The sequence below is a fragment of the Alexandromys fortis genome, unplaced genomic scaffold (assembly GCF_014885135.2).
Source record: "Alexandromys fortis isolate MF-2015 unplaced genomic scaffold, M_Fortis_MF-2015_v1.1 scaffold_11, whole genome shotgun sequence".
Lineage (NCBI taxonomy): Eukaryota > Metazoa > Chordata > Mammalia > Rodentia > Cricetidae > Alexandromys > Alexandromys fortis.
The window spans coordinates 11,300,063-11,318,797 of NW_026067912.1; the positions used below are offsets into that span (position 1 = coordinate 11,300,063).

The 18,735-nt window shown below is 47.1% G+C and overlaps 1 protein-coding gene across 1 annotated transcript in view; it reads right to left on the bottom strand.

Annotated features, from left to right (window-relative positions):
• Positions 1–18,735, bottom strand: part of Slit3 (slit guidance ligand 3) — a 589,149-nt gene that overhangs the window by 530,654 nt on the left and 39,760 nt on the right. The window contains exons 2-3 of the mRNA XM_050138600.1: positions 8,537–8,608; positions 2,536–2,607 (exon numbers count right to left, since the gene is read on the bottom strand). Coding sequence (XP_049994557.1) covers positions 2,536–2,607; positions 8,537–8,608 — 144 coding nt within the window. The remainder of the gene's footprint in view (positions 1–2,535; positions 2,608–8,536; positions 8,609–18,735) is intronic.

Below are 18,735 nucleotides of genomic sequence, written 5' to 3' on the forward strand. Positions count from 1 at the left end.
CCCTACCTCCCTCTCTCTCTCTCTCTCTCTCTCTCTCTCTCTCTCTCTCTCACACACACACACACACACACACACACACCTACCTTCTTGCTGACTCTGATGCCTATCAAATGACAGAGACTTCCCATCTTCCTGCCCAAGTACCTCTCCATCTCCCTCCCTTGCAACAGAGGTCAGGTTCGCTACTACCCCCAACCTTGCCCCTGCCTCCTGTCACCGAACCCGGTCACTTCTGTCAGTATCCCCTGCAGTTTAACTACAGCTACATGGTTAGTTCACAGGACGTAAGAATAGACATGGTATACTTCTTCCCATGCTCACATGGAAACTTCCGGTGCCCAGTGCTCCATGCCATCTTCCCTACTCTCTGACTTGATATATTTGTACACTGCAAACCAAGATATAAAGATGGCAGAATCAAGGCATGAAAGATTCCTGTCCTTGAGCGTACTTTAGAGAGAGAGGGGGACCCTAACAGGAATGTCCATACTGAGTTTGCAGGAATTAGAAGTAAATTTCCAGTGTGCTAAGTCACTGAGATTTGAGGGTTTATGTAGCATTGCAGCTAGTATTACCCACCTCATATACCAAAACAGACAAAGAGCCAGGTTTGCTCAGCAATTGTAATCCCTTCCGGTCCCCAGGCACGCATGGTATTTTGGCCTTGCTCACCACTCTGAAGCGAGGAGACCTTTGCCAGAATATTTCCCTGAGCCTCCCTGGAGTTGAATGGGTACGTGAGAGGCTGTTTGCAGGGCCACGGCTAAAGCTCGCACTTCATCTAGTGTCTGCAACACAGGGATATGAAAGGACGCGGGCTTTGATGTCAGACAGATGTGGCTTGGACTCCTCCCCAGCCCTGACAATTCCTTGGCTTACTCTCACTGGGCTTTTGTTTCTTCATCTGCAAAATGAGGGTAATGACACCTCATTGTTGCTTGTTGTAATTTGGCAGGGGGAGTAGAATAAGAGAACGGATCGCATGTGAAACACACACAGAGTTCCCGGTGTCTCCAAAGCCCTCGTTAATTCCCTCCCAACAACCATGAAATTAGCAAATTAAGAATTTATTTACCCGTCTAATCACAAAACTAAGCAAGAGAAGGCTTTTTCACACCGGACCATATGTTTATTTTTCTATGTAAATGTTGGTTATTTCACAAAGAGGAACAAGGTTTAACAAATACTTTTATGGTTTTTTTTTTTAGTTCAAAAAAGGGAGAACTTAAATTTTAGGAAACTTGAAAATCAAAACATAAACAAAGATAACGTTACGTTTTTAAATAACTTTTTTCTCTTACTAGAAATAAATGTCATATTTTCAAACTAGTGATAGCAAAATCCATGCTGGAGTTTGATTCAGAAGAAAACAACGGATGGGACAGTCCACACAACAGTGGGAAGGAAAGCGTTTTTCTGGGATATATTAATCCCCACGAGACAAGGACCTTCCCTGATGCCTTGTGGCCCTGGATATAATGACTTGGAGAAAGAATGACACATTTCACAGGAAAGAAAGTTGGGTCGGGCCATCCATTTCACCCAAGCAGGGCTCTAAAAAGGAGAGACTCATCTCCAAGCAAGCGAGCTTTGGCAACAGGACGAAAAAGCAGAACCGTGTTTTTTTTTTCCAGGTAAGCTGGCAGAGCCGTGAACTGTTGCAGTCCCAGCCCCCAGTACAAAACGAAGCTGAAATGTCAGGGCAATGGGGCTGCAGGGGGAGGCATCAGTGAGAGCCGCCCACCGGCATGACTAAGTGCTCTTAGGGACAATCCCCACTCAGAGGGCAGAAAGCAAATCTCCAGATGTTCTGAGCTGTCAGCTATGATTAACTGAGGAAAGGTGAAGCTGCCCACTTAACCATCTGAGCAACCTTCCTCATCACAACGACCCCAGAGTTCTCTGCAAAAGCGTTCATGGGTAAAATAAACGGAGGCCCCATCCAACTCCCAGCCCCACTTCTTCTGCTGCCCACCCTCTGATCAAGTCAGAACAGCGGCCTATTTTAAACCAGTGGCAATGTGTTCTCTCGTGGAAACGTGTGGGTTTCCAGAGACAGGCTGGCGCTCGGAAAGGCAGGCACGCGGAAGGCTGCGCCCACTCGCCCATCCTTCCTCTCCCACAAGAGTTTCAGGAGGAGTCTCAGGAGGAGAAGCCTAAGCAGTAGAGGACCTGCCGATGGCTTCCCATGACATTAAGCTCACTCCTATAGGAAAGGAGGAGCTGAGGTCTGGGTGGAAGCAGCCCCATGTGAGAAAAACCAAAGGCTACCTCTAGCCCAAGAAGAAGGATTCTAGCCCCCCCCCCCATGCAATGCAGGCCACTGTATCCTTTCTAGAACAATTGATATGAATCTCGGTGCCTCTGTAACAGGCTTCAAAGCAACCTTAAATAGAGTAGAAAACATTCCATGGAACACTGAAGACTTGTTTTTAAACCAAGGTCACAAGACCAATTTACAAAAACAAAACAAAATAAAGGCTGATTTGCTGATTTTTTTTTTTTTTAAGGATCCAAGGCTGTGCTTTTACTTACAATCGCTCCAGCTGCTTCAGATCCTGGAAGGCGCCTCTCTCGATGACGCTCACCTGATTGTCTTCCAGATGCCTGGAATCAGAAAGGCAGCCAGGGTCAGGGACTGAAATAGTCAGGGGCCTCATCAGAGGCCTTAGGCTGTGCAGCCATATCACATATCCCCTCCTAGGACCCCGGGGTCCTCCCCACTGTAATCATTCTGTTGGGACAAAAATCACCGCATCCCAGTGTGGTGTCACGGTAACCAGAGTGTCGCCGCCTGCACACGTCTACCTGACAGATTGGCTTCCATGTCTCTATTTTAAGAACGTTCCCAGAAAATATGTCCCCCCCCACCCCCTCCAGAGAACTGCAGAACGTTGCACAGAAATGGAAGAGGTAAAGCTGCTCCTTGGAGAAACCACGTACATCCAACACCTCTTCCCTCGGAGCTCCCTCCTCCAAGGATTCAAAAATACTTCATTGAAAAGGGCCTTCCTTCCCTGCTCAACCTCACAGAAAGGACAGAGTCACAGAGAAACAGCACTGTGCTGAAGACAGCTAGCCAGGACCCAGAGAGTCCCTCAAGCAGGGCCAGGTTCATCCCAACCTCCTAAAGATAGCGACCTCACAGAAGTCATCCCTATGCCTGGCTACAGGCTGTGCCGTGCCTCTAAGTTCTCCCAGCAGGTGATTAAAAGTCCTAGTCACTCTGCCTAAGTGAGCTTGATCCACGCACGGGGTTCACCCTAAGAGTGGACCATACAAAGAGACATTTGTTTCCGCAGTTTACCAAGGGCGGGGGGAGAGTTTAAATTAGGATTAGTTGAACAGGTAGGGGACACAAGGATGATGCATGGATTCTGGGTGGGAAATGGGCCAAGAAATGACAGGGACTGCATTGGGTGGCTGCGTGGGATTTGGGGGACGTGCAGCTGCGATTGACGGCTGTTTCTTGAGAGGAGGAGGAAATTAAGGAGAGCCCCAGTTTCCTCTGGAATGGCAGAAGCATGGCCTGGGAAGGGTTTATCTTCATTCCAGAACAGACCTTCTACGATGACCTCACCCCTTAGGATAGCCTAAACTCCGGCATGTTTTAGGCTTAAGGGTCAACCTGCTTCACAGGGGAAATCCTCTCTTCCCGAAGATTAAAGAAGAGAATCTTACTTCCTCATACTCCCAACACAGCACCGTGGCCTAATGTCAGCCTAGAATGAAAACCACAACTCTGGGGCCAACACACACTAACTTTTCCATAAAGGACATGGTGAGTCAATGATGTGAGATTTCTATCAGGGCATGCAATGGTAAGTCGTTAGGCTCAAATACGCAACACATTTGTGTGTGCAAATATTTTTTATTAAATTTATTTATTTATTTATTTATTAAACATTTCTGCCTCCTCCCAGCCACTGCCTCCCATTTCCCTCCCCCTCCCCCAGATCAAGTCCCCCACCCCCATCAAGTCCACCTCCTCATCAGCCCAAAGAGCAATCAGGGTTCCCTGACCTGTGGGAAGTCCGAGGACCACCCACCTCAATCCAGGTCTAGTAAGGTGAGCAGCCAAACTCCTAGGCTCCCACAAAGCCGGGCCAGGGGGTCAGCCTGTTCATCGGAATCCTCAACCTCTCAAGCCTTCCCATTTATGTCACTTCTGTCCCTGACAGGCCACTTCCTTCCAGGCCACTCCCTTAACAGGTAAGAACAGGGTAGCTAAGAGACTTGCCCAAGGGGAAATCACACAGCTAAGGAGAGGACTTCCGAGCCCCCAGTATAGTTTAGGAGCTCTGCCTTCCTTCTTACTAGATGGTGGTGTTGTAATGAACACACTAACCATCATCCTTAAGACTCGGTTTCATCATTTGTAAAATACAGAAAATAAGACACCGCAGAAGCACTTAGAAGAATAAAAATGGATTAAATAGATCTCGAAACCCAGCGTTTGAAGTAGTAAACTGTAATTTTTAATAAATGTTCCTCCCCTCCCCTCTCCTTCCCTCCTCATCTCCATTCTGCCATATGGCAAGGAGGCCCCGGGAAGCTAACAGACTTTTATTAGCACATTTACTATACAGGGTGTCAGTTCGATGCTAGTGACTAGGGGGTTGATCGGCCAGACTTTTATAATCAATCAATCAACCAGCACTCACTGTCATTCTTCTCCAATTAGAACAAGGACTAACTCGAGAGTAGCTGAGTGTCAACCTCCAGACATATGGAGGGGCTTCGCTCTGACCTCCTAGAACGTATCTCTCAGCTTCGTATTCATTACGCTGACACAACAGAGGTGGGTGATATCTGCGTGCGAGCTTTCTCTCCCTGCTCCACCTCGCTCAGGCCCTGGGAAGCTGGCTTGCAATGACTTTTCCAAAGAACGTCTTGGCCTCTACTTACTGTTGGCTTCAGCCACTGGGTTTTACTAGAAGGAGCTGGGAACCGTGGAAGGACAGCGGGGTCAGGAAATTTGCCCTTCGATCAAACCACTCCAGGGTGATTGCGTCCCTCTACTTAAGACACAGCTGCTTTTGTTGGGCTGGAAGATCAAGTTGCTCCCATTGCTCCCCAATGCCTCGAAGCAGCTGTGGCTCTGTTCTCGCTAGCCTGAGGAACTGGACCATCTCATCCCACCCACACTTCTGTCAACGTTAGCTCTCCTCACCTGCCCCCTGCAGTATCCTTTGGTCCCTGCTGGAAAGGTATCCAGGGTCCTTTTCAGACCGACTTCCTAAACCCATCCAAGTCCAGCCTCGTGCCTGGCATTAAAAGGCCCAGGAAATACCACTCGACAAATAATAGCATCTGTCAGTGGATACGTGAGCCACGAAACCTGCGGGGAGACGGCAAGTAACGCTGCGAGCGAAGGGCACGTAAGAAAGCTGTTGATCCAGGTCCTGGTTTACCGACCAGACGCAGGAGGACATGGGATCATGGTCAGGCTAGGTTTTCGGTTCCCACAAGAGCTGTCCAAGGCCGGTGTCTGTTCTGAGTTAGGGGGACACAGACTGTGTTCATTTCAGCTCTTTGGCACTTTTTTCCTTTTTCCTTTTCTCTTCACTAGATTAGAATCGGAAATGGCCCTCCTGTGATGACGGCCAGGGAGGAGTTTAAAACTCTTTTATTAACCCCATTTGGGATAAAGCTGGCTCCCACATTGTGAACACAGCAAGCCCTTAAATGGATTACTCAGAAAAAGGATATAATTGATACCAACAGAAGAGACTTTTCCCTGCTCCCAATCTGTGGGAGAGATGATGGTTGCAGGTAACGCCTACATCTCTGTTTCATTTAAGGGAAAATCTCCCTGGGATGGGACGGAAGTTCGCCAGCCTCCCTTCTCTGTTTACTCATTCACCTGCACCATATCAGCAGACAGAAGACATTCTGCATGGAAATGGGGGGCAAGTTCGAATTATTCACGACGATCGAGGCTTTTATTGCTTCACTATAAACTGTAAATAAGAAACAGACATGGAGACTATGCCAGCATGTCATGAAAGCCTTTCAAAAGAAAAAATTAAAAAAAAAAAAAAGAGTTGACTAGGTTACTCAGCTGAGAAGAATGGATGGAGGAGAAATACGATTAAAATGTTTGAATATTTTATTGGTGTTAGAAGGCTTCTCTGCTATTCCACCTAGCGGATTTCTTTCACTGAATTAAAGGGCCACTTGAAAGGAACTGTCTGTGAGCTGATAAGGGAGATAATGAAACAGATCTATTAACAGTCGATAAGAAAAGGAGTAAAAGGCATTTTGGTATTGCTTATCAAAATAGAAGAATGCGCCAATTAACTCAAAAGATAAACTGTAGTCAAAGGAGGGTTGTAGACTCTGCGGAAGACATTAATGTCATCTTTTGTGATTATTTTAAACTTTCTATTTGCAGAGAGCAGATATGGAAATTGAAATTTTTATTAGTCTATCTGATGCAGCAGTAAGAAAATCAAAGGGTTATTTTTGACTTGGTTAGAAAATGAAACATTAGGTGAATTTTGACTTGTATGAAAAAACATCTCTTACAGAAACAAGTGGAAGAAATGGGGCAAAAAAGACAAAAAGAAAAAATGCCTAAACACAGTTCTGCCTTTTAAGCCAGCAAATGACCTAGAAGCAGCAGTCTCCTGCCTTGCTTTTTAATACAAAGTACCCTAAAACTGAACCATGGGATCCCCCTGTACCTCTGCCAACCTCCCTACTGATGGGCGTAGACCTTATCAGAGCAGTTACTCGCTTGGCATACACACAGGTGCTCAGAGCACAGGACAGGCTTAGCCCAAGGTCGGTCTTCATTCTAAGGATGGTGAGAGAAGAAGTCCATAGGGGAAGCATCTGGTAGCTGGAGGCCCTGCATCAGATTCCCGCATCCCTGTGCACTGGTCCCCAGTACCACTCAGGCGGCACTCTGCACACCAGAGCTGCATGCCCTTCCCCTCTCCCTCCTCAAGATCCCATGCACTGGAGCTGCACTTCCTTCCCTCTCCTTCCTCTTCCCCATCCTCCTCCTTTGTGAGCACAGAAGTACTGCATGCATTCTAGTTCCAACTGCTCACGACGTGGAGCTGAGATTTCTGCTGTTCCCTCTCCTGCAAAGAGGGGGCCATAATAACGCCAACCTCATATGTTCTGTTCTGTGACTAGGCACCATGTCCACGGGGAGTAACCAAGAAAATGCTGGTCACCATCAGCCTAAGCAATATTACTAACGCTTCTCAAACAAGAGGTCCACATTACCGAAGTTCTGCTTCACACGTGACAGGCAGTAATCAAGCCCTGAAGCGCTCCGTGTATAACGAGAATTGAGAGGACTTTGACGCATTCACTCAGCATGCTGCTGAAGGGAAAATTGAGATCCAAGGGGGTACAGGATTTCCCCAAAGTTGCATGAGCGATGAATCCCAAATCAAGTCAGAATCTGGTGCTTCCTGTCCCAAGGACAAAATCATTCTATTGTGCAGAGCTGTGAGTGGAAACAGGGAGCTGAGGGGCTGGAGAGACGGCTCAGTAGTTCGGAGTACTTGTTGCTCTTGTAGAAGACACAGGTTCAATTCCCAGCCCCAACAGGGAAGCTCACAACCATCTGTAACTCTAGTTCCAGAGGATCTGATGCCCTCTTGTGACCTTTGAGGACACCAGGTACACATATGGTGGACATACATAGAGGCAAGCAAAGCCTTCATGTATACAAAATGAAATAAATCTTAAAAAAAATATGTGTTTTAAGAGAGGTAGAATCTGGTAGCATGCCAATAAAGATGAGCCAGGCAAGATTCCATGACACAAATAACATCAAAGCCGGGATCAAACTTCCCAGGCTGCACTCCTGGGCAGGAGCCACACTATGGGTAAACATCAGCAATAAAGAAGGAAGGAAAGAAAGAGAACCCAATCGCTCCGCTCTCGTTTTTCTGAGTGTCAAGCTTTTCAGTGAATAGTACATAGTCATCTCCTTAAGAAACCCAAACCAAGGGCTAGGTAAAACGCTACAATGTTCAGAAAGGAAACCCACTGTTCCTTGTCTCCCTGTTCCATCAATGCCTACCTCAGATTCTGCAACCTGTCTGCACAGCTGTGAATGGCCAGCCAGGATTCTGCCCTTGCCTGGCCCTCTCCATCTCTCCTCCCCTCCTCTCCATTAAGCAGGAAGATAAATAACATCTGTCCCAATTGCTCTTTTAATGCACAAGCTGGGGAAGAAATTAAAATCTCTCTGGAAGGGAAGGCATGGTTAGCCAACCTGCCATTGCTGTCATCCAGGAAGCAGGGCATGTTGACTTAATTCATTTATTGCCTTCTGTTTTTCCTGTCACTGGAACCCGGTGCTTCTATCGATCTCGCCCAGCCAGCAGCATCCAGCCATACAATCTGATATCTGTGAACACTTGGTACAGTAATGAAGGGCTTTCTGCAGCAGAAGCATGAATTCCCACGGCCCAGAGCTTGGGAATGTGATGTCAGGGCAGCACACCGTTTTCACAGGCTGAAGAGCTGAAAATGAAAACTCGCTGGCACACCGTCTGCTACTTACAAGACTCGGAGATTCTTCAGTCCAGCGAAGTCCATCTTGGTGATTCTGGTGATGTTATTTCTGTCCAGGTCACTGCAATGGAACAAAAACTCAGGTCAGATCTTTGCAGGTTACACTTAAACTCTATTCAATGCAGACTGGCTTAGACTGGGGCAACGCTGCCTGTCAGGGGGTAGGCAATTCCAATGATTAATGATATCCCTTGAGCATGCCCAACTAACCTGAAGGAAATTGTATGGAATAAGCCATTCATTATGTAGGTAGTGGAACCCAGTTACACTTAACTGCCTGTCTTCTGTGGTCCTTTCTTCAAATAACAAACGTATCTCTCAGTGTCCCCAGGCCTCCCAATTTTCAGATTAATTTATGCAAGTAGAACTGAGGCCTCCTGTAAATTCCAGGGGTCCCAGGGAGGAGCAGTTGACCCAGGCCAGGCTTTTAAGTACCTTCAATCCCTTTCATTGTCTCAGGAATGCATGCATGATTCAAAGAATAACTTTCTCTCCACTGGGGTAGCAAAGCAGGTCAAAGTTCCCAGAAGCCATCTTGTATCACTAAAGGGCAGTGTTCCAGACCCAGATGACGAAAAGAGACACCCTTCATGGTGTTTTGTGAGCGTTTGGATCTGCTTATGTCTGAAGCCAGATACTTCCGTATTTTAGCCTTTTGTGAGTCGATCTATTCCACTTTATTTTCATTTTGGTTTAAATCAGCTCAGAGTTCCCAGAAGCCATCTTGCCGCCACTAAAGGACAGCGTTCCAGACCAAGAAGATGAAAGCAGTCATTTTACTTCTATTCCTTGAAATCGAAAAGAACGGTCACTGGCTTTGGTCCATAGCTAGATAGGTATAAATAGAAAACACAACCTTGTCTAGTAGGCCAAAATAAACTTTGTCTAGTTTCTAACTAGTTGGCAAATCCCCTGAGTTTAGTTTCTAACAGGTGCCAACACCATCGAGCCTGTGCGTAGCAGGTAGTAAAAGCTAATTCTACAGAGTAGGCAAAGGCAGCTGCCTGAATGAGTTCAGCCTCAACTTAGAAGCTTAGGGGCATTTGTCATGGGAGAGCTGAAAGCTTGGCCTGTCACTTCCTGGGGTAAAGGTGAGGGAGGCATCATGGGTGGTAGGAAGCCAGGGTTAAAGGGGAGCTGAAGTTAAGAACAAACCTGTGAACAACTGGATAAACATTTTGTATTTCCTGAAGTCACCTATGAGCCCTAGATGAAAAAGGGAGGAGGGCATGGGGAACATTTTAATTTTTAATTTACTTTCGTTTGTATTGCATTTGCTTTGCTGTGATAGTTTGCCTGTCTAGAACACCTTTATTAGAACATGGTCTAATAAAGATCTGACGGCCAATAGCGAGGCAGGAGCAAGGATAGGAAGGACTGGCAGGCAGCGAGGATATATAGGAGAAATCTGGGCGCAGGGGTTCTGAAGAGTAGCCTGGAATGAGGAGGACATCGGGGGACAGCCATCCAGCTACACAGTAATCCCCCAGAATAAAGGGGAGATTTATAAAAGTAAGAGAAAAGAAGCCCAGAGGCAAAAGGCAGAGGGGATAATATAAATTAAGAAAAGCGGGTAAGAAACAAGCCAAGCTAAGGCCTGATGTTTCTAAATAAGAGAAAGGCTTCGTGTGTGATTCGTGTGGGATCTAGGTGGTGAGCCCCCAAATGAGTCCAAAGAACTTACTACTACTACAGGAAGGAGACATAAAAAATATTACAGTTCTTAACACTGGAAGCTGAAGAATGAATCCATTCATATTGTGCCCTCCTATGAGAAGAAAAGCTTTCAGGATTTGAGCTCACCGTGGAGTTTCTACAAGGGTGTTTGTAAATTGAGTTTATATACTGCCACTAGCCACTCAATTACAGAATCTGCTTTGAAAAGAATGTGTGCTCCCTGACGTGGGGTGCCCTTCTGTATACTGTAAATATGTTTTCATTACCAGTGATTAATAAAGAAGCTGATTTGGTCAATAGTCAGGCAAAATACAGCCAGGTGGGAAATCCAAAAAAAGATACCGAGAGAAAGAGGGCAGAGTCGGGGAAATGCCAGGAGCCACCAGGGGAAGTAAGATGTGAGGTAACAAGCCATGAGCCTTGTGGTAAAATGTAGAATAATAGAAATGGGCTGATTTAAGTTGCAAGAGCTAGTTAATAATAAGCCTGAGCTAATATGCCAAATAGTTTGTAATTAATATTAAGCCTCAGAGTGATTTGATTATTCAGGAACTGGTGGGCAGGCAAATAGTCTCCAGTTGCAGCTGCCTGCTTCCATGGTACAAACATTAGAGCACACACACACACAGATTTACCAGCTATGATATCACACAGCGGTAAATCTTATGGGAGCAGTGCTATTACGTGTCTGCTGTCAGCCAAGGCATCAAGATAGTCTCCCTGGGTTACCGAGAGTCACCTCTCCAACAACAGGTCTCAGTGAAGACCAGTGAGTTATAGGCTTGCATTAGAGCAGTGGTTCTCAGCTCTTTAATACGGGACCTCACGTTGTGGTGACCCCCCAACCACAAAATGATTCTGCTATTTCCTAACTATAAGTTTGCTATTGTTATACATCATATTGTAAGTATCTGCTATGCAGGATATCTGATACAAGACACTCAAGGGATTGTGACCCACAGGTCACATTAGGTCACAGGTCACTGTTGCATTAGACAAGAAGGAGAGCAGTTTCCAATTTCTGCACTTTGTGGGAGGAGCAATCGAGTCTGAGGAGGGATAACTTTGCTGATATGAGATTAAGACCCAAGCATGGCCTTGGGTAAACTCACCTAGACTCTTCTCTTTCCTCAGTTTCTCCCTCCTAGACCAGCCATCCAAACTGTTTTTTAGTTTGTGATAGAGGACCACCCCATTTCACTTCCACTACCTATACGGGGTGTCAGTGAGGAAAAGGCCCCAGGCACACAATGACACCAGGATCGCCCAGCAGTGCAGAGATATCTGGGATTCAGTAACGTCTCTAGCATGGTGAGCACCCTTCTCTGCTCCCCCTAGAGTCCGGATGGATGTGTGGGGACCTTGGGAACTGGGAAAATGACAAAGCAGTTGAGGGTTTAATTACCAGGACAGAGCGTGGCACTGCGGCAGCTCCTGCTGCCAGCTTCTGCACTGGTATTTTCAATTAATAGTCATTACGGGAAGGGATGCAGTGTGCCACAGAGGCGCTAAGGACATAGTGGGGTGGGATATACTGTGAGGGTCCTCACATAGAGTCCCGGAGCTGAATTCCTTGCCCAGCCAACCTCCCGAGTGGCCCATGACTAAGGATCAAAATGACATACACGACCTCAAGAGCTTTTTTTTTTTTTTGAAGGTTAAATGAAGATGCTATACTCATAGGGCTTACCCATCACTAAATTTGGGATTACTGTAACTAGTTGAAGTACACTCCCCTACCTACCTACATAATGCAGAGACATTTTAGTTCACCAAAACAAACCAGGTACCCCGTTCCCATGTCTTAAGTCATTGACCAAAGTGATTACTTTGGGGTAATCTGTTACATAACACTGAAGATGTGGAACAAAGAGGGAGAAAAAGACACCTACTGAATATTTAATTCACCACTACGAGTAAAATGGATTCCCATGGCTCTCCATGGCAAAGGTGATTCTCCATGGCTGCTGCTTTGAGACCCTCAGTCCTGTCATTAGAGCCAAGGATGGCTCAAGGAAAGAAGGCATTTATGTGTCTGGAGATGAGGTAAGAAGTGACCCTGCGCTCATCCTTGGCGCAATAAACACTGCTTAAGCGAGGGTGTCCACCCATTCAGGTGGAGTTAACGGAAGCACGGGAATCACTGCGGCCTGACTTTACTCCATTCACTGAACCCTTGCAGGCTAGTAAGCTGTCCATCAAAGCATCTTTGTGGACACAACAGACTGCATTTCCAAGATTTCCTTGAGTGTGACCATGTGACCGAGTTCACAGCGCTGCACAATGGGCTAAAATAATACCTGCTGCCTTCAGGGCAGAGCCATGAAATTCCCTACCCAATGCTTCACACCCTTCCTTGACCTGTATCTTGGGCTGGATTCAGAAAATAATGGAGGACTCCCAAGGTGGCACACGGTCAGAGCCCATGTCCCTGAGTGACTGCATGGGACAGAGACGCCTTCCTTGCCTCCTGATCTGTACCCATCAGATTCAGACATATTCCAGAAATAGCTTCAAAGCCACCCAAATGCAGGGGCTGTTTCTCACAGCAGTCTGTCCTGTCAGGTTCAATGTCTTTAACATTCTATCCTTTTTGGTTTACATCTTGTCTTCATAACACGTCTGAACAATAGGTATTATTGTTTCCATCAACAGACGAATGTCTGTAGGTGAACCTCCCTGAGAGCATCTCTCTGCCGAGCCTACCCTATGCGCCGAGCCCTTTGCTAACACTCTGTGTACCTCTTGAATCTATGAGCCATTGTTTACTGTCTCACTTTTCACACAAGGAGACTTGGTCTCGTCCTCTGCTCTTCAGAAGATTTTCACCCAGAGGAAAACTACAAAATGAGGTCACATGCCAGCAGGTAAAGTAGCACTAGAACCCAGACTGAATGCAGAGGCCAGGTGTGTGCGTGCATGTGTGAGCACACAAGAATACCTGCCCACAGATGCGCCTGTGAGGGCAGAAGTCAATGTCAAGTGTCTTCCTTTGTTCTCTACCTTATTTTGTTGTTGTGGCAGAGTCTGGGGCTCATCATTTGGTTAGACTGGCTAACCACGTCAGACGTGAGCACCTAGGATCCTCTGTCTCCGCATCTGGGTCCTGGAATTGCAGACAAACACCAGGATGCCTGGATTTTTGCATGAGTGCAAGGGGATCATGATTCAGGTCCTCACGTTTGCAGAGCCAGCCCTTTACCCAGTGATCCAGCTCCCCAACCCTATAAAAATGACCCTATAGGCCAGGTCATCTTTAGCCATCGAATCCTGATGCCCATCTATCATGAGTCTAAGTATTTTCACTTTGTGTAAAGTTATCTGCTGGATGGGTGGGGGAGGGACAGAAAGTACAAAAACAAATAGAATGAGAGAACACAGATTTTCATCTCTTTACTTTGATGGAAACAAAGGAATATACCTGTTGGCTTGATTGCCCCTAGTTCCAGCCAAAATCGTACACTTTCTGTCCTATCCCCCACTGAGGCTGGGCAGTAGCAACACTGAGCCTCTCTGCAAGCCCAAGGATGCTCTCTAATCTTCACCCATGACTGGTATCTCCCATGCCGCCTCTGTAAACAGCCGTCACCATAGCAATCTCCTGCATTGGTTTCCCCATCCCAACAAATGAATCATACATAAACCATGGTTGAGGTTTGAGTTCTGTGGTATTTTCACATCTGTTTGACACCTTGGGTGGAGTGGAGAGGAAAAAGAATTCAGAGCAACACTGGAAAAAAAAATGAAACAAAAATAACACGGTCTGGGCCAGGCTCTTGTCTCTCTCTTGGCACATGCACACACGGACCCCTTTCCTCCTTCACTCCGCAGCATTCCTACAGATCTTTCTCTGAGTCATAGCGCATCTGGGAAGGGGAAGTATAAAGATCTACCCCCAGTGAAGCAGCACAGCGTGGAGAAAAAGAGACACCCAAGGAAAAGCCAGAGGCTGTGGGTTTGAATCCCAGCTTCCTCACTACCGAGCTGGGTGGCGTTAGCAAAGACACAACTTCACTCAGACCCAGATATGACAACTGCTGCTAGGACACTCCTAAGATATGACCCCAAATGTCAGCTCTACGGAATCACCTGGAGGCTCAAGCAGAAAGCATGTGACGAGTGGTCTTGGGAGAACCCATGGAACAGATAGATGGACGACTGGTAGGGAGAGGATGGTGGCGTAGGCTGGGATGCAGTTGAGAGACGTTTGTCTGGGATGGAGAAGCACACGAATGGCCCCCACCTCACTGGGGTTCAGATTACAGTTTCCCCACTGGATGACTGTACTTGGACAAATAGATCACCAATTTTAACAAAACAGATGAGATGCTCAACAGACTGTTGTAAAACTGATCCTGGGTTAGATGATCTTGCTGACTTTGGGCTTGTGTAAATACCTGCGCATGTCGAAAGCAGACTGGTTAAGCTAAACTGTCCAGAGGGCAGGGGAGGTACACTATGTCTGACCTTTGGTACAGTGAGATATAACTCACATCATCATAGTCAGAAGCAGCTCCACACAGAGAACATACCACATACAGAGACTGGACTCTTATATCTACCTGCTCCTTGCACAACTCTACAAAGAGCCACCTTCTGCACTGCAGAACGGAAGACAGAGTCTCAATCTGGGAACTGCACATAACAAAGAAGCTGCACAGGCTCACAGGCCAAGGATGGAAGTTAGGTCATATTGGGATGAAGTCTACAGGGTACTGTGAATAGAGAAGGCTGGGCAGTCCTGTCAGCTTTCAGATCTACTAGGATGGATATATTTTGGGATCTATAACCAAGCTGGCTTTTAAAAATCTAGAATGTAGCATGGTCCTTGTTCTCAGCACTTTGGAGCCGAAATAAACTAAGTCCCGAGATACTTGGAAAATACGCAAAACAAAATGTTGGGAGTTGGGAGTCTACATTCCACAGTGAGTGGGGCAGAGAAAGAGCAGAGATCAACTAAATCATAAGATACTCGGAAAATATGCAAAATGAAATGTAGGGAGATGGTTCTACATTCCGTGGTGAATGGGCAGATAAAGAGAGGTGTCGAGAGCAACAACGCTTAAGCGGAAACTCAGAGAAAACCTTTTAGAATAGAGGGTAAGGGAGGACAGGACAGGAAGGACCGGGTGACAGCAAGGACAGGGGTAGAAATTACAAAGGAAGGAAAAACTACAGCCAGCCAGGAAGCTCTTGAAGTCTTCACACGTTGTAGCGAAATACCACAATGTCTGACAGCATGCATTTGGGACTCCTGTCCAGAAACTGAATAAAAGGGGCCAGGATCAAAGGTGCATCACAGACCCCATTTGCAACCAAGGCAAAAGGGGGCAAAGGGCCTTGGCCTGGGTGTCATTCACCTACCCCACCCTTCCATCCAGGGAGAAGATCCAATTGCTCACACTGGGCTGTCTTGGGAGCTCTCCCATCTTCCAGTAAGGTGAGTGGAGGTGGAAAGCAGCAGCAGAGGGGGGTCAAGGAAGCCATTCTCCTGGGGCTTTCAGCGGAGCTCAGCCAGGTCAGCACACTTTTCTGCCAAGGGGCACAGCTCCTTCTAGGGACTATTCCCATGCCAGCCTCGCGAACACTTAGCTTCCTCTCCCCTCCATTCTTTTATGTCCCAGGTTCCACAGTGCCTCTGTGGTTCCCTGAGCTACACCTATACCCTGAAATAGTTCACATATAACTACATTCACCAGGGCTAACTCTCAGCTGAGTTTTCTGTCTGGTTTCTGTTTCTTCTTGATATATCATTCACGCACTCACGCGTTTTTCATGTATTCATTCAACAAACAGGTCTTCCCCGCAAACTGCTGGGCTATAACATGTGCTAGGGAATAAGAGTAATATGGCCCTTGGCCTTAAAGAGAGCAGTTCACGGGGAACAATTAAAGGAGCGGTTTCCATAAAGTGTGGTAATGTCTATGCCACAAATTCATACGCTCATCTTAGAAGGGCCAGACAACAAATGCCTGTTGTTTTTTTCTTGCCTGTCATGTTTTCTTTCTTTCCTTTTCGTGCTCTCTCTCTCTCTCTCTCTCTCTCTCTCTCTCTCTCTCTCTCTCTCTGTGTCTTTTTTATTCATATAGGTACTTTTGACTGCATACATGTCTATGCACCACATGCCTGCCTAGTGATGGCTGAGGCCAGAAGAGTGTGTCGGACGCCCTTGGATTGGAGTTACAGATGGTTGTAAGACGCCACCTGGGTGCTGAGAATCAAAACCTGGCCCTCTGCTGAAGCAGATATTGTTTTTAACTGCAGAGCTCCAGGCTCTGTTCTGCACTGTGAAAACTGTCACAGACTTAAACGAATGAGTAGAGGGCAAATTGTACTTCTATGCAAATAAAACCTTATTAGGAAAAAGTGGTCAAAGAGGCTTAGTTGAGCCAGGCAGTGGTGGCACACACCTTTAATTACAGAACTTGGGAGGCAGAGGCAGGTGGATCCCAGTGAGTTCAAGACCAGCCTAGTCTACAAAGTGAATTCCCGAACATCCAGGACAGAAAACTTTGTCTGGGGGAGGAGGGGTAAAGGAGGAAAAAGAAAAAAAAGAGGCTAAGTTATCCCTGGGACCATAGCTCACAGACCCCTGTTCTCTCCTATGCCAGAGGCATAAACAAACCCTATAAGGGAGTATGGTTGGAGGGTGGTGGCTCTGTAGGAAGAGGGGAGGATTCTAGGGAAAGGTGGCATTTTAACTGAGACCTCAAAAATGAGCTGGGCACAGTGGGGTTGGCATGGGAATACGTAGGAGAGGATAAAAGGATTTGGAAAGAAGAAATAGCAAATATAAAAGCCCAGAGGCACTGCCTCAGGGTAAAAGCAAGCAGACATTTTTTTTGACTCGTCAAGCAGGAGGCAAAAGAGAGCCTTTGCCCCCACAATTTTTCCTTCCTTCCTCCATCCTTCCCGCCCCTGACTCCCATCTCCCTTTACCGCTGCCTCGCCTCCTCCCTTCATCCATCCCTATGACCAGTCTTTCCTAATCACCGCTCTGGGCCTGGCACTCCATTGTGGCTAAGGCTAGAAGACTAAACAACAAATCCCCTTTGAAGAAATTTGAGTGAGTGTGGAAGACAGATCCGAGGCTAGTGGCTAAGGACACCCCCTTACCTTTTCCTTCAGGTGGGCAGGACCGTGGGCTTGCTTTCAAGCAGCTAATACAGGGAAGGCAAAAAGGATGCTCTTTTGATGTATTTTATGCTGCTTTGTGCTCATCTTGCTTTTTGGCTGTGATGAATCTTGCTCAGGGCCTCTTTTTGGCTGTGATGAAGCACGTGGCCATATCCGCATGGCAAGAACCCAGGGCTGCTTCGACATCACACAGCGTGGTCCGGGAACTGACAATGGCAAAAACAACCTGAAGCCTTCAGTCTAACAGACCTCACAGGATGCCATTCTCCACCAATGAGCCCACGGAAATGGAAAGAGTCCACAGCCTCGAGCAGCATCGTGACTAAAGCCCCGTCAGACACAGAGGCAGAGGCCCAGCTGTCTCTGAGGTGCCTACTGGTACTGTTTGAAGCGGCCACCTTTGTGGCAAGACTGCCTGGCAGCAAGAGGAGGCAAATGCCATCGGAGACCACACACAAACGACGTAAACAAAGAACAGGAGCAGAGATCATGATAGGTAGGTAACCGGACAATAGCTCTAGAGATGGTATGGAGAAATGGAGAATAAAGGTGGGGGTGCAAGGAAGTGGGGGCTCTGCCTTGTCTGGGGCAAGGGTGGGGACCTCTCTTGCATAGCGATATTATGTCGGAGACCAGAGGGAAGGAAGTCAGCTGAGGGGAGGAGGTGCTGAAGGGAGAAGGTTCCAGGTAGGAGAATATAAACAAACAGACCCAGAGGGATGATAGGAGCAGAAAGAGCCGGATAGAACAAAAGGGCAGACAGCATCCAACGGGCTGACTTAGGCTTTGCACTACTAGGACCCCAAAAGGGGTCAGCAGGAAAGTGACTGAAACAACAGCCGTAAGCCATCTTCCCTCAGAGGAATTCTGCCCCATACAACACAATTAACTCCCACAGGTGTGTACTTAGTGTCCCAGCACAACCGCACTTCATCCCTGTCCACAGCATACCTCGCTGGGACTCTTCCTTCCTCTGACCTGCAGACACTTACTGGAAACCCACTGGACCCCGCCACCATGCTAGGCACTCTGCTTGCACATACATTTCTGTCCGGTCTCGAAAACTTCCGTATCTGCTCACCACCCGAACACCACAGCTATGTTATGGGGAGAATTAAATACCCACAAGTCTATGTTGAAGCCCTGCGCCCCGCTAATGTGAATGCGGTCATATTTGAAAAAGACTCTTTGTGGATGCAATCAGGTTCAAGAGAGTTCATCGGGATGGGCTCTAAGCCAGTGTAATTACCGTCCTTAAAAGATGAAGGAGATGACGGAGCAGAGACACAGGAATGACGCCGCGTGAAGGAGAGCCAAGCAGCCACCAGACATGAAGCACCAAGAACTGTCAACCCCTGCCTGAAGCCAGGAGGA